Raw genomic sequence first — 17,010 nt, 5'->3', positions numbered from 1 at the left:
CTTCAAGTTCATTTTTGGAACTTCATGATTTTATTTTTTGAGCCAGAAAAATAGCGATGATGTTCATTGTAGCTGAGGCAAATTATACTGATTTCTTCTAAATATGACTGCATCATGTAAAACCGAACATCCTTAAACTTTATGAGGAAATAAATTTGATGAAAAAGATTCATCAACATAGGGTTGTTGTATATCTTTTGGGCTGTGTGGCCATGTTCCAGAAGTATTCTCTTCTGATTATCATCAACATAATTTGTTATTTAGCAGGGATACACAGATCTGGTATGTACAGTAGGGTTTCCGCTTTTGTGGGTTGAACTTTTGTGAATTTAAATATTCAGGGATTATTTTCTGCCACCTCTGCTACTGCTCTGTGGCATTTTTAATAGGGACTGCAAACCACACTAGACTGGGAGAATGCAAACATGCAACAAGGCTGCATGGATCTCTTTGTGCAGTGGTTCTCAACCTGTGGGTCCCCTGATGTTTTGGCCTTCATCTCCCAGAAATCCTAACAGCTGGTAAACTGCCTCAAATTTCTGGGAGTTGTAGGCAAAACACCTGGGGACCCACAGGTTGAGAACCACTGTCTTCGTGGAAGATGTCCGAGTGCAGCTACTCCTGTTGTATCTTAATTCAGAGCTGCACTACACTGTCCTCCACCACTATATGAAAGCAGCAGCATTTCCATGAATGAAGCAGCCAAGACCAGGTCTTGTCAGGACCCAGGCTGCAGAGCACCAATAACCATGCGCAGAGGCCAGAATCTATCTAATATCTTTATTAAAGGAATATATAAAGTCAGTAAAAACAAGTGTAGAATATAGTTCAGGAGTAGACCTTTCAGGAAAGGTCAAATATAGTCCAGGAAAACAATGTCCAATATGTAATATTAAAGTCCAAAGTTATAATCCACTTCACCGAAACACACACTATTTGGCAAGCAATAGTGTGGGGAACTGTCCATAGTCTTTGAGGCTTAAGGTAAATCCGAAGGAAACTGGGAAACAAGGCTTGAATCTGAGAAGCAAGGTCCGTGGTTTAAAACGCAAGGCAAGGCAAGAATTGAGACTTGGCAAAATCAAACTTGAAGCAAGGCAAACATGAATCAAGAACTGAGTCCATAGAAGTCCATGGTACAAGGCTGGGCTGGAAACTTGATCCGGGATCTGGGAACTGGAGTACAAAGTCTACACACGATCTCACTCCTCAAGCCGACGAATTGACTCCGCAAGGATTCCTTTGCGGCCAAACACCTATATAGGATCTTGTTTCCCCGCCAAAGAACACTTTCTCTGGGGAACAAGAAACGAAACCTATACTATGTCCAGATGCATGACTCCCTAACTTTCCCAAGGGAAACAGACTTAATCATCTAATTGTCTGGCAGCTATCCTGGCGCTCCGGCGAGTCGCCTCCCGAGCGCTTCTATCTTGATTATAATAAAGCCGGCGAGAAAATGGGGGAGATTTCTGCTCAAGGCTTGTTTGGCTGACTTCTTGTGGGCAAACATCCTGCAGCTGCAAGGGCTCCAAATCCGGCAGAAACGGTGGGAAACCCAAGTTTCCCTCTTCATCTGTCACAACAGTACTAAGAACAGGACTACATGGCCCATGAGTCATCACAGGTCTCCACATTCCACAGCTGCTCCAAAATATAGAAACCACAGTAGAATTTAATCAAGAGTGGGGGAAAAGTTACCAGGGAGAATCACAATGTCCTCTGTCCTTCCCCCAATCCCAGCAATTTGTTCAGTTTTAGAGGCCTGAGGGCATAAGAATAGTATCTTGCCAGGGGAATGAGATCAAGGAAGGAATTGTTATTGCCGTATGACCCATGTATCCATGGGGGATACTTTCCAAAAGTTTGTATCCAAATTTGCTATCTTAAGGAACAAAGAGACCAGACACAAAAGATGGAATGAAATAAAGGCAATTTGATTAATTTTTACCTATTTAATAATAGAGTGGTGAGTGTCACTGAGACCATATACTCCAGCCCCCCTGGGGTGAAATACTGTAGCCCCTAAGAGAGATCCTTGAAACTCATGGTTTCTCCCGGGATAGCTACAAACTGGAAATGGAGCCATGATGTGTGTTTGTGTGTGTATCTGTGTCTGTTTTCATAGCTAAATTCCTGAGTTTCTTAAAAGGCCTTGGATATTTGAGTTCTTTGGTCTCTAAATAAGTCACTCCATCGTCCATTGTACAACTTATTCACTTTCTTCTTCTTTTCTTCTTCTTTGTGTTTTCTTCTGCTTCTCTGGCCTGTATTCAAGAAAATTCTCTTTCTCTTTAATTTTTTTATTTCTTCAACTCCCCATTCTCTAAATTAGCCTACCTAATAGCATGGCCTTGTGAAGCATTTCCTCCAGTCCTAATGCTCTCCTGAGCAGTTTTATTGACTCTTATAAAGGAAGGGGCACCCACCCTAGCAAGTTCTGATGAATTCTAATGATCTCAAGTATATATTTCATATCAGTGTTCTTTAATAAAACTAGTGAGTTTGAGGAAATCAGTAGAAAAATGCAACAAAATAATAATTTAATCAGCTAATTTGAAGTCGTACTGACTGAAGAACCTGACCTAGATCCTTGTATCCTAGACTTACCAACCCGAATAGGGTGTGCAGCTAGGGCAAAGAAAGCAGGCAAAAGCACCAGAGTGTTGTTTGATCTAAGAGTAAGCTTTATGGAAAAATTAAACATATCTATTTGCATGCATTCAGGCATCTCCAAAGAAAGAAAAGGGGTATAGGAATTTCGGTGTGTGAGTGAAGTTTTAAACAATGATTTTATACCATTCCTTAGTTGGTGTGGTAATATTGGCCCCTGGCCCTTGGCCAATGGGAAAGCTACAATTATTTCTTTGCTTACAAACAAAGGGAAAAGGCAGGGTTGTTACTTTACACATTTGGTTCTGTATATGGGATATCATGTACTTCCTGTGCTATTATAATCACTAATTGGGAGTCAGGGAACAAAAGGTGGAGAAAGGGGGGATTAGGACGTTGAACCATCTCTATGTGCCCTTCTTTGATCCTTGGATGGCAGCTTCAAATTGCTTTCCAAGTATGCTTTCTCACCTACCACTTTACTACACTTGCAGATCTATTAATTTGATCACTTTTTAAGTTAGGGTGACTTTTCTCTGCTCATTATAACTATAACTTTAACATAAATTGCATCGTCCCCAGTGTTTAAATAATCAGTGAAAATCTGCTGTGGTGAAAAGGAAAATAGAAGCTCCTTGGAATATGTGGAATATTTTCATTTATTCACTTATCTGTTTTTTTATCCTGCCTTTTACTGATGAATGGAACTCAAAACAGTTTATTATAAAATAGGACAATTATATGGAATTAACAAAGGCATATTAAAAATCCACACTGGGAACTTTGTAATAAAGAATTCCTCTCTTTAGTTCTCGAGAGAGGTGTAAATGTCAACTGTCCCAAATAATTTTCTGTGAATGCATTTTCATGAGTTTGGTGGCTACTGTTATAAAGTGTTTGACTCCTGATTTTGAAAGGATAGGTTTTGTTTTGGTGTGATGTTGATCTTTTTATAGTTCTTTGGCTCTGTTGCTTTAAACTCCTAGCTACTTTTTATGTCTTTGTGACAGCTGTGCTTTGACGTGCAGATTAATACCTTGCTTTATTGATGTTACAATCTTTTCTACTGTAAACGGATGCTTTGGGGTTTTAGAACATTTTTCTATCCAGATTTAATTCATACACATATTCATGTGTACACACACTTACGTACATTGAATCTGACATTTTAGATATAAAATGTTTGGTTCAGATATGTATGCATTTTAGTATTTTTTTTCTTAAGATTTTTTCTTAAACGTTTTGAAAGATTTGGAATTTTCCCATACTATGGCACTAGGGATATGGCACTGTAAACAAAAATAGAGCAGAAAAGTTTATTAAATGTTTGTGTTTTGCTTCTAGGAGTGAGTCAGTCATTTCCTCCTCACCACATGCTTCCTGATAAGGTTGAAAAGATTGTTTTGTGGTCTCAAAGGTGGGGATTAATCAACAGACTAGAAAGATGCTTAACACTTCATTTCCTTCCTGTCTGATCCTGTATGCCATTCAGGATCAGCTCTGTTAGTACTTGAGTGGGGAACTGCCAATGAATACCGTGTGCGAACAGTGTATTCCAGAGGAAGGAACTGGCAAAACCAACTTTGAATGTTCCAGATCTGGACAGGGTAAAGAGCCAGGATTGCATACAGGAACTTCATTGATGTGAAAGAGAGAGGGGGTTTGAACCTACCAGATCTGATATTACCATGAAGCAGCAGTGATAAGCTGGTTGAAAAACTGGATAACACTAGAGAACCAAAATCTTCTCAACCTAGAGGCCCATGATCTCAGATATGGCTGGCACACCTAGCTATGGTATGAAGGGGAGAAGTTAAATAAAGTGTTGTAGATCAGCCATCATGGCCTGTATTCCATCAAGAGATGGAGTTGGAAACAGATGATGCTGCAGATTTTGCAGACCTTTCTGCCCTGGACCGAGGCCCCATGGCCTTGCAGCTGCCTGATATGGTTGTTTCAGAAGAACCTCTAAATGGCAAACATTCCGAAGTCTCCTCATTGTTACCCACACCAGATGGTGTTGATCTGGGTGAAGATGAGACTTTTAATTGGAAGGAATTTGTTACAAAAGATAGAAGCAGGAAAGAGGGAGTGAGACGGAGTCGAAGATTAGCTTTCAAGTCGGATGGCTAACTTTCCCATGGGAAGTTTTTGTGGGTCCTGTACTCCTTAATTTTACAGACTTGGGATTCCTTAAAGGTGCCCCTCACTGTATTCTCGTTGCGGTGTCAACTTTGCCTTTCCTCGGAAGAGGTTCCAGTTTTCAGCTCCTTGCTTTGTCTCCTGACTTCATGCCGAGTTCCCAGTTCCAGGTGAGCCGCACCATGCCGCGACTCTCGAGTAGACCTCGCCTTTGCACCAAGTTTCCTTGTTCCTGAATAGAGATTGACTCTGCCTTGTTTACCTTGCTTTCTTGCTCCTGCTACGAGACTATTCGAGTGGATTTAAAGTTGCAGATATGCAGCGCTGTGTTACTGCTAATGTTTCATGGACAAACTTTGATTTCTTGGAGTAAGATATCGAGTTTTCACTTGTGGATTACAATTTAGACATTGCTGAATTTCTGAACTGCAATTGACTATATATTAAGGACTATTTCTTACTCTGACATTCCACCTTAAATGTGCGCGCATATATATATATATATATATATATATATATATATATATATATTCTGCTTCAATAAATGGCTTGTGTGTTATATTTGCTCTGGTCTGGTTTTCGAGTGCTCTCTCTGCCTTCGGGTGCAACATGAAGATTTCAACAGACATATAATCAGAGGAAGTCTCTTAGATGTATGGAAAGGATATAAATATGGTATAGAACCCCAAAAAACCCCTATGGCTAAGGCCACTAGAGCAATACTGAGGCCAACCTCAAGGGAAGAAATCAGAAAGTACAGAGAGTATCTAACTAAGAACAAAGACCAATGGAAATTAAGAGGAAGAGACGACTTAGGCATTAATGATGGGTACCATTATCATCAGCTACATGCAGGATTTAAAATGATGTAGGGGTTGGATTTGTAATAAGAAAATCCAAATTAGAAAGTATATTGGGAAAAAGGGAGCAAAGGATCAATCTCCAGACTTTACAGATATTTACTAGGCAATAACCTAGAAGACAATGGTAAAATCAACAATGATCATTTGGGCTAGGGACCTTGAACTAGGGATCTACAAACTTAGGAACTACTCTGGAAGAAAGAATTCAAATTTACAGTAGTGGGGTCAATTAGGCAAAATTTATATAAAATGTTTTATAGAAGTTATACAACACAGGTCCAATTCACAAAAATAGATACATCTCAACAAAATAGGTGCTGGAGATGTAAAACACAAAGAGGAACTTTCTTTCATATATGATGGTCATGTGAGAATGTTCAGGGATTTTATCAATTGGGATAATAAAGAAATAGCCCAATACAGTTTTGTGGCAGCAAGAATAATAATTGCTAAGAATTAGAAAGGGGGAAAAGTGTAACTAAAAAGGATTGGAAAGATAAACTAATGGATTACATGCAAATAGTCAAGATAGCCAGTAACTTGGTGGGCAAAAACAATGAAGAATTCCTAAAGAGATGGAAATGTGCAATGGCATATCTGGAAAGAGAGTCAAAGAAGTAAATGATAAATGGGCCCATGAGGAATTTATAGGCAAACACGATAGAAGGGCAAATAAGTAATGTTATAGGCACCACAGTGACTAGGGATGGAAGTCAAGGTGCAGGGTGCACGGGTGTATGGGATAAAGGTGAACTTTGTGTAGGATGTGGGCAAGAGGGATGTCTTACATGCTGTAGTGTGGATGTTCTGTGTACTGTGGACTTTCCACAGATATATATGAACCTTCCTTGCTTAGTTTCTCCATACCTCACAACCTCTGAGGATGCCTGCCATAGATGTGGGCGAAACGTCAGGAGAGAATACTTCTAGAACATGGCCATACAACCCGGAAAACATACAACACCCCTGTGATCCCGGCCATGAAAGCCTTCGATAACACATTGTACTGTGTGTATTTATCATGTTTGTAAATTTTAATAAAATTTAATTTAAAATAAATAAAAAAAATATTTACTTAACAAATCCTATGAAATCATGGTGTTAGCATATTTTGGTAGGCAACTTGAAGTCACACACACACTGGACTCAGGTGAAAGATGGATTATGAAAAATTTACTTTGATGGACTGCAACCTCCAATCAGCATGACCAGTAATGTTTTTAAACTTCTGATTAATAAGTCAAATGTCTTTTGCTTCAGATGTGTTTAATGCTCCTTAACAGAGCAGGAGGTGGCGAGTGACAGAGAGAAGCCTGAATATAACAGAAATTAAACACTATAATGGAAAAAATGTTGAGCAGCTTGGGACCAAGATAACTTTTTGAAAAGAATTTGGTTTGGAGTCATCTTAAGGGTTTATTTTATGACAGGAATTCTCAGCATGCATGCTCTGAAATTTTGTTTTAGTTGCCCTGCTTTTCTTTGAGGGGAAGCCAGAAAATAAGGTGAGAGTGGAAGGTACACACTTTAAACTCATTTCGGTTAATTTTATTGCTTGGAATCAAATGACAAGTTATTTATTTTTCTAGTTATATGTATGATCTAAATAAAGGAATTGTCAAAAGTGAACGTCAATTGAATGCAAAAACCATTTTTAGGATAGCTTTAAAAATACTTTCCTTCCAACCATTGTCCAGAGTTTGAGTATACTACTGCTTCTAAAGCAAACGTGTCATCATCCTAGGAAGTGTACATTATCCTTTTCCTCCAGTCAGTATCACCATGGGCCCCATTCATCAGAAGCCACTCTCCCTCTGCGTAACATTTCTAAAAGAGCTTTACAGTACTTTCTAGAAAATATTCTAGTTTGTAAGAATAAAATTGAATCAGAAATAGAAACAGAAACTACCTTATACTACATCACATTTTAATCCACCACATTGAATTAATTGGTCAATTGAGCTCAGTAGAGTACATTTTAATATAGAACCGAGGCTACCGTCTGCCAATCATTTATTTATTTATTTATTTATTTATTTATTTATTAATCATCCAATCTGTTCCTACAGAATTCTGGGAAATGTAGTTTAGGGAAGCCAAGGACTTCTCTAGCAGAGAATTCCAAAGGCTCCACCCTGAACTACATTTCCCAGAATTCTGCAGGAGCAACTCGGAGATGATAGCCTCTGTTCTACAACTCTGATAGGAGGTTTTCAGCAAGAATTGCTCCCAGCCCTGTCTTGAGATGACTGGGATGTAGAACATACACAGAATCTTCTGTCAATAAGTGTGTTTTACTACCCACATATCACTTTGAGAAAGAAAAGATACTTTAAAAATATTACAACATGAATTAAAAACTGTTGGAATTTATATAAAACAAATATCAATTAAATATATGTAAACAATGTCTGCATTAATGTATTTCATAGTATTGTTACTCTCATACTCTGAATATCTCTTTGTCTTTTGTTCTCACAAAATTCGGCCTTGGCTTCATACTCAATTTGATATACATTGTGAGAGTTGTCACTAGAGTTGTTTATAGGATGATAATGAGGATTATAACATTATATAGAATGACAATGAGTGTTTATACTTCTAAAGAGTAAGGCTGTTATTTCTAAAATAAATTGTGCCTACAAGGAACAGTTCTATTTTAAGAGAGACATGACTATACTTGTTCTCGTTAAAGTTTTCAGCTTTGTGATAGCAATGTTTATCTGATTTTGGTAACTGACATAGTTTGGGTTTTGTTTGTCTGGCTGTGGGGTCAGTGTGTACTGCTTTACAAGAATGCCAATATGATTTCAATAGTGTGTATTGTTGTATCTTATTATCATGCTAGCACTATTCTATTAAATTGGCTTCCCTAAAATCTCCAGTAAATTGCTACCAGTTTGAATGCAATGTTAGTTTGGTTTTCTGTCTGCTAATAATCTTATCGTATGACTTTTATGACTCAGTCTTAATAACATTTTTGGCAGGATGGAAAAGGGACATAGTTTAGTGTGTATGGGGGGGGGGGTCTCAGGTTCAATCTCTGGCATTTCCAAGAAGAGCTGGAAATACTCCTGCCTTTATCCATTGAGAGATACTGCCAGTTGGTTTCAGCAATATTGAACTAGATTGACCAAATTTCTAACTCAGTATAAGGCTGTTTTACATGTTCTAATTGTCTAGTGTTGCTATTTCTTTCTTTCTCAGCATGCAGTTGTGTATTTTACTCAGATATTATTCAGTTGTGCCTATCCTCAGAAAAGTTGCATTAATCTCAGTAGTCTTCTTTTCCTTTGCCCTAAGTTGTGTCTGTTTGTTGTACAAACCAACCAACCTGTAGTAAAAGTTCTGAAGTGTTGAAATCAGATGCCTAATTACATTAACATTTGCATGGTTTGCCAAAATATCTGCTATAGCTTGGAGAATCATTTGTGTATAAATAAAATAGTGTGTTACTTTTGGATGTGAAAATACCATATTTTGCTTTTAAGTTAAGAAGCGTTTTCCACATAACTGTAGTAAAGGCCTGGTTTTGCCAGCATGCACACATACTTAACAGATGACCTTAAATTAAACAACTAAAATAATATTGCCTATAATGCAGCAACACCGAGTATAAAGAGAAGATTCTTAATTTAGATACCTCATTTGCTTTCTGGCTGTCAAATTTGTAAAACATTTATTCAGAAGTTATTTAAACCAATATTTCCACATTAAACATAGGAGGCATTTGCAATAACAGATTATATGAAGGTTTTGGAAAACATGTGATGAATTTGTGTTTACCTCTCCTCAGATTTTTTCCTAATGGAATTCATGATGACATGTTTAATAGTGTATGTGATAGCATCATTTGCTGCAGTCCTGAAGAAATGTATTCTGCAATATTTGCATAGAGGCCTGTGTGGGGTTTTTTTCACATATGCACATAGAGAACTGAAAAATACGTGCACTTTTTTTGGCAATCAAAGATGTCTCAATATGCCAGGATACCACATTAAAAAAGGGTCAATGCAAGAGTGTTCAACTTTGAAAGTGAAAAGGCTTTTTCGTTAAAAGCAGTAGCCAATAAACAAACAAACATTCTGTGCCTTAAAAAAACTTATCTACAAAACATGGCAGGTTTAAAATTTTATTTAAAAACTCCCCCAAATGACCAGAAAGTACATAAAAACCAACATTTATTGTGTTATTGCAGACGAAATAATCAACGATTTGCCTCTCTACATGCAAACTGTTAGAATGAATCCAGAATCTCTGCCTGTATAGGTTGACTGGATGGAGAGAGAGCTGTTGAATGGTTCTTGTGATTAGGACAGACTAATTACATTTGAAAGAACAGGCCAAACAGGGACAAAGGAAGCAAAGTAATAATATCAATAAATGTGATTGAAAGGCCCTAATTGTACATACCTCATTGTACAATGTCTGCTCAGAAGAAGTCCCTTTAAAGGCTAAGCTCTTATTCACAGGGAATGTGTTTTGATTGAAACTTAAATAATAAACATAGTCTTTGTTCATTAGGAAATGACAAAATATCAATCACAATGGCCAAAGGAAACAATATCTCATTCATTCATGATATGACTATTTGACATAATCATTGTATTTATTTATTTGTACAACCAAATTTGTACCACCAACTCTTTCAGAGGAGTAAAGACAGGAAATATATGTGGTTTGATCTCTTGCATTGTTTTCTGAATATTCTCACATCTATTCTTTATTGCTTCTACAGTAGAGTCTCACTTATCCAACATAAACTGGCCGGCAGAATGTTGGATAAGTGAATATGTTGGATAATAAGGAGGGATTAAGGAAAAGCCTATTAAACATCAAATTAGGTTATGATTTTACAAATTAAGCACCAAAACATCATGTTATACAACAAATTTGACAGAAAAAGTAGTTCAATACGTAGTAATGCTATGTAGTAATTACTGTATTTACGAATTTAGCACCAAAATATCACGATGTATTGAAAACATTGACTACAAAAATGCGTTGGATAACCCAGAAGGTTGGATAAGTGAGTGTTGGATAAGTGAGACTCTACTGTACTTTTAAAAGTAATCTTTATAAAATAAATTTGAGTAATGGTATATCACTGTCTTTTATTTAAAAATAATTTTACTTATCAGTAGTAAACCATTAAGTTTTCAGACCTTAAGTTACCAGTAATGGAACTAAGTAGGTGTCTAAAAAGGAGTCTTTACACTGTTCTTAATCTGTCAATCAGATTTTTTTTCTACTCAGCCAAGGTAGATTTCGACATGTTTCAGAAAGCAGCAGTGTTTTTTTTCTTTTGACAATGAGAATTCCATAAGCAGTTTATGATGTGGTGGAGCAATATGGCATGGTGGACTGGCCGTCAAATGAAAAAAGTCAAGATTCCACTATGAAAGCGTAAAGTCGCAATTTGGATCAGCTTGTCAATTTAATAACTGATATTTCTATTCTTGTATGTATTTCTTTTTTTGTAGGAGTGCAAGAGCCACAACATGAGAAGATTATTACAGTGTCTTCCAATGGAAGTATTCACAGCCCAAAGTTCCCATATACTTATCCCCGCAACACAGTACTGGTGTGGCGATTAGTAGCAGTGGAGGAGAATATGTTGATACAGCTCACATTTGATGAACGGTTTGGGCTTGAGGACCCAGAAGATGATATATGCAAGTAAGTTCCTATTGTTGAGTTCACTTGAACCTAATGAAAATGATGATGGACATGATGAAGGCATGCCATAGACTTTGCCCTTGCTGTTTCCAAATGTTTAATTAGACTTCCCCACGTTGCCTGTTGTATAGTTTGCACAGATTTTTGCCTGTGTAAGCTCTGGCCAGATCAGTTTTACTCTGTAGCACATACCTCTTGGAATATAGCATGGCATGAAAAAGCAGATATCCTGGGTAGTGCAACAATCTTTGCCATCTTCACTATAAATACAAACCTTTATTTCCATTTGAATTAGAGTGCAATGAGTATTCTTGCTTGAATCACCCAAAACAAATACATTTAATTTGCATCTAAATGGAAGAATGTAAAGCATAGCAATCAAAAAATGTCATGAAAATAATGGAGCCATTCAGTGCTACAGTACAGTCTTTGTTTGAAGAAGAAATATAAGGGCAATAGTAGGCCATAGAAGGCAGGTATCACTTTAGCACATATGCTGTTTTCCATCTTTGATGTTATGTCATGCAACTATAAAATTTTGCTGTAAGCAAACTTAGTTGTCCGCAGTAAAAAAATGAGCATACAGTTGAATTGTCTTTATTTTTAGTTATCTCAGTTATTGTAAACAAATATATTTTTCTTGTTGTGAATAAATCACCCAGGAAACACCTTCAGGGTACTTAAAAACCTGTGTTCTACTAATATATGATTGCCTGATATTTAAAGGAGCATGTTCTGAATGCTTCCTTACAATTTCTGACTTTGAAAATTTAACTGCATTAATTATTTTAACTACACTAGCCTTGTAAACCTGCTCAAATTATAACCTACATGAATTATTACATTAAAAATACAGTTTACAAGAGATTCAATTTAGGCCTGCTTTACTTTATGAAAAGTAACTTGAATGGAATTAGAATTCTACTGTGAACTTAGATCTGGCAGTGCTGTTTTTTGAACCTCATTTCACAGAATCTTTCAACATTTGCCATGCAAGCAGAAGCTTCTGGGAGATAAGTACAAAACCACTGGAGGATCAAAAGTTGAGAACCTTAGCTTTAAAATAATGTAGTCTGTAACTGAGCAACTAAGTATAAGTGTGTGGTGAAGATGCCCCAGTCATTCATATATATATATATATATATATATATATATATATATATATATATATATTCAATGGACAAAACGGATTGGCTTAGGTGGACATCAGTCCAGAGGAAGATTGTGTGATTTGCATTTGGATTCTGGTATTGCTTGAGAGACATGTTGGACAATTATTTTGAGAACAGACTTGTAACTGGGACACAATCTTATAAGCTTCAGCTCTTACTTTTATGCATTCATGTTTACAAAGTGACAGTATCTAAAGTGGTTCAGCAACCTATGAAATCGAAAGACGATTGCCAGCTCAGTCTTAAAAATTCAACTATGTCCTGCCTATCTGTTGAAAAATTGGAGACTAAGGGTCCTTCCAGACAGGACCTATATTCCAGGATCTGATTCCAGATTTCTGTTTATTCCATATAATCCAGTTTAAAACAGAAAACTTGGGATCAGATCCTGGGATATAGGGCCTGTCTGGAAGAGCCCTAGGAGCTATCTCCCTAAATATCCACCTTTGTCTCTGTGTCTAGTCTATGAATCAGTTCAGTACCATGGCTGTAGTCTTGTGAGTTTTTGATTTGGAGTAAATCCTGTTTAACTTTTTGAACCTTTTTGAGTAAATGTGTAGAAGGTTGTCATGTACAAGTATCCACCATTTACTCCATTAAACTGCTTCATATATCACTGAAATCTTTGAATAACATAAGAAAAACAGAGGAAGAAATATAGTAGAATGTCTTGATTCTTCCTGGCCTATTTTATCAAGAATACTACTATTTGTAAAAGAACATGAAAAGTATAGCAATACTTTGGGCAATTCTGGCAGCAGCAATTAGGCTTGTCTGAGCTTTGGTTTCTCTTTCTCTGTATGACAGCATGTATAATAATGAGTGATGCCGAAGGGCAAATTTCTTGGTATCTTTTCCAGTCTTTCCCCCAGTGGCTAGCATATATCAATAATCATTTGCTTATATCCCTTGGAGAATGTGTGCAGTCAAGGAGTTAAATATGTTGTAGGTACTTCAATTATTCTGATTTAATGATATTACACATAAATATGGTGTTATTTCAGATGTCTGTGTGCAGTTCAAACTGAGTTATTTTAAAAATAATTAAGTTAACATCTTGGAAAAATCTTTAATAGTTATCATATTATATAGGGTATTTCTGAACATTCTCTGCAATCCACCTCATGATTCAATTCTGTAAGAATAAAAAGTGAGAAAATGGAGTAACGTAAGTGTCCAGCAAAGTGTTGTTCCCCAGTCATTTGACATATGTTTAACTTAAAATGTGCTTTATTAGGAATTCTGTTTGAAAATGTGAAATGAAAAGAACTGGGGAGGAAAATGCAGTTTGCATATTATGGCACGGCTGACCCAAATAGCAGTGTATATGTGTTAACTTGAATCTAGTTTATATTCTGATTAGCTGTGTTGATAGAGGAGAAATGTACTGAAAGTAGTGATGACTTGACACTCCAAGCTAGGATGCACACAAAACAGGTGCACAGCTCTGTTTTGTTCCTGTTGAGTCAAATCCAAGGAGTCAGAGCACACATGAGAGTAAAGGAAATTCTTTCAGACTTTGAGTCTAGGAAAATTCCCTCTTTGATGCTACATCAAAGGGTGTCTTGTGGTACTTAGCCAATTTTGTAAAGACATGTAATAAAACCAAAGCTGGAAGATTGGTCCAGTGAATGACATCAAGATCCATGTTAAGATCTTTGATGTTGTTTGTGCAGAATTGATGATTCTGTTTTATTAATATTTTGCCACAGACCACCAAGGACCCTTTCTAGAAACAAATAAAATATTAATCATATTGCAGTCATCATAAGCAACACAACATTATTTTCCAGACTTCCACTTCCACCTTATAATAAACCTTTACTTCATAGAATACAGCGGAACTGCAGTTTTTACTTTGAACTTTGATTTTCTATAACTCTAGAGAGAAAGCAGAGGACAGCATTGGATGATGCTGTTGGGCTACTGAAAATTTGCTTCAAGACAAGTGTGTTTGTGTGTGTGTGTGTGTGTGTGTGTATGTATGTGTGTATATATATATATATATATATATATATATATATATATATATATAATAGTTAGGAAGAATTATTTGAAAGCAATGGGAGGCAGTAGTTAGATCACTGCTGAAGAAGCCCTCCCTGGATCCTTTGATACCATCGCCCATGGGTTTTTTTTCTCCCCCTCCTCCACCTTCCCTTTCCCCATCACATTTTCCTCTATATCTTTATCTTTGACCATAAACACAGTTTTCTTAATCTTTGTACAATATCTATACTGGTTTCCCCATCTTCTATTCATTTCATATAAATATCCCATTTCTCTTTATTTTCTTCTGTTTTATCCACCTGCATACCTTCCCGAACTACACAGGTTATAATGTCCGATTGTATTTGCTCAAATAAACAGTTATTTCAGTTTTCCAAATTCCATTTGTTCATCTATCCATCCTCAGACTATTACCACTTTTCCTACTAGAACCATTGCTTTGAATAAATCTTGATTCTTTGCACCCATGTTTTTGTTCCCTATTATTGCTATTAACAGAAATTCCGTATTTACCTGGATTGATATTTTGAATAATTTCTCCATTTTTAAAATTACCTTTTACCAAAAAGTTGTTACATGTAGACATTCCTTTCACATGTGTGCCTCACAGGTCTCCCCTATCTACCAAACTGAACATGAAACTAATGTGCCTTCTGGTGGCTCCTTGGCTGTGGAACTCCCTCCCTAGTGACATCCGGCAGGCTCCATCCCTTTTGAGTTTTAGAAAGAAAGTGAAGACCTGGCTATGCGAGCAAGCTTTCAAAGAATAAGTTTTGTTGGCTTTGACTCGGTCTGGACTAAGGTTTATGTACAAGGTTTTGTGGATGAATGGCTCAAGTATTTTGTATTGTTTTAAATCTGTATTTAACTGCTTATGTTTTATTATTTTGTATTGTTGTGTATTGACATCGAATTCTGCCAGTTTTGTAAGCCGCCCTGAGTCCCTTCGGGTGAGAAAGGCGGGATAGAAATGATATAAATAAATAAATAAATTATAGAATATGAACAATTTAAATGGGAATTCCCATTTGCACCTGATTCCTGTTTTTCATACATCTTCTGTAATCTGTCATTAAAGCTTTTATTTATTTAGATCTTAAACACTGAGGCTGGATGTATACAGCCACATAATCCAGATTATCAAATCAGATAATCCACATTGTCTGCTTTTAACTGAATTATATGTGTCTACATTGCCATATAATCCAGTTCAAAAACATAATATGGATTTTACATGGCAATGTAGATCCAGTCTAAGTCTTGAAGACCATGGCGCAGTGTTCTTGAATTTGTGCTCTGTGGTGGTTAGGTAAAGACTTTCTTTGATTATTTAAATATAAAGAATCAATAACCCCCTATCCACCTCGTGAAATGGAGCTCTGGGCATATTTTTGCAAACTATGTTCTTAAAAAGATACATAAATTTATATTTTCCACATTATCCTGGAGCCTTACACTGAAGTATGTTACACTGGTCTGTTTATCCAGAAGAGGATACCATTACAGGTAACATAACATACCATTCCAACTGGCATCAGGGCAAGCAACTCTAGTTCTCCATGTGTTTTTGGATTGCTATTCCCATAGTAGGGGCAGTTAGAACATGCTGTTCAACAGATTTAGAGGGACACGATTGTGTGCCTTTGTTATAAGCAGATCTTTGTCTCTCCAGTGGTGACAACTCCCATTATCTTGCATGTCATTGGTCATGTGTTGTTGCTGCTGTAGTCTAAAACATATGATGAATCCCTTATGTAGGAATTTATTATATGCAGGAGTGCATTGATGTTCCTTAGGAGGCAATGATATAAGGATCTTAGTACTGTTGTAGTAACATGGAGAAATAACGTAGTAGTGGAAAGGAAATATGCAACAGTCATAGTGTGTGTGTAAGTAGAAAACATTAATATAGAAGAACACAGTAGTATAAAATGGTGACATGGGAACTACCTATGTATAAAAGTAGGACAATAGTGAAATCAGCTTACTCTTGTTTCCTTCCAGTCACCAAGCAAGTATTTTGCAGAATTTTCTGGTTTAGTACTAATTCCTTCTGGGTATAAGTTTTTAAATACTTAAGCTGCTTTTTATCTTTGAAATAATGGTACAAGTATTTCAGAAATATATTTGCAACATCAAATACGTTACATTCCCTTTGAAGTGTGTACTTTTGCAATGGAAAATTATTTGCTTAGCTATTGAATTCATGAAACAAGTACTATAGAGTGGTGAGTTATGATAAACATAATAAATAGACTAAACATTTGGATAACTGAGGGTTCATTGTAGCAAAAGATTATAAAAAACATATGAGCTAATCTTTTCATGTTGAATAAATACAGCAGTGTATATCAGAGTATTTTAACAGCATCTTGAATTAGAAAGCTCTCCATCTTTCCTTTTGTGTAGATAGCATTGACTTATCTATTACAATCCCTTTCCAGAGTTTGACATCTTTACAACTTCCAGGAGCCTGCCTTGTATTGTTAATGCAATGCAAATAATTATTGGATATTTCCATTTTTCTTCTT

General features: G+C 36.5%; 1 protein-coding gene across 1 annotated transcript in view; it reads left to right on the top strand.

Moving 5' to 3' along the window:
- The window catches only part of pdgfc (platelet derived growth factor C), a 128,592-nt gene that overhangs the window by 56,208 nt on the left and 55,374 nt on the right, over positions 1–17,010 (top strand). The window contains exon 2 of the mRNA XM_003221732.4: positions 11,102–11,297. Coding sequence (XP_003221780.1) covers positions 11,102–11,297 — 196 coding nt within the window. The remainder of the gene's footprint in view (positions 1–11,101; positions 11,298–17,010) is intronic.

This window comes from Anolis carolinensis, chromosome 5, assembly GCF_035594765.1.
Source record: "Anolis carolinensis isolate JA03-04 chromosome 5, rAnoCar3.1.pri, whole genome shotgun sequence".
NCBI classification, from domain to species: domain Eukaryota; kingdom Metazoa; phylum Chordata; class Lepidosauria; order Squamata; family Dactyloidae; genus Anolis; species Anolis carolinensis.
This window is presented reverse-complemented; position numbering and strand designations above follow the sequence as displayed.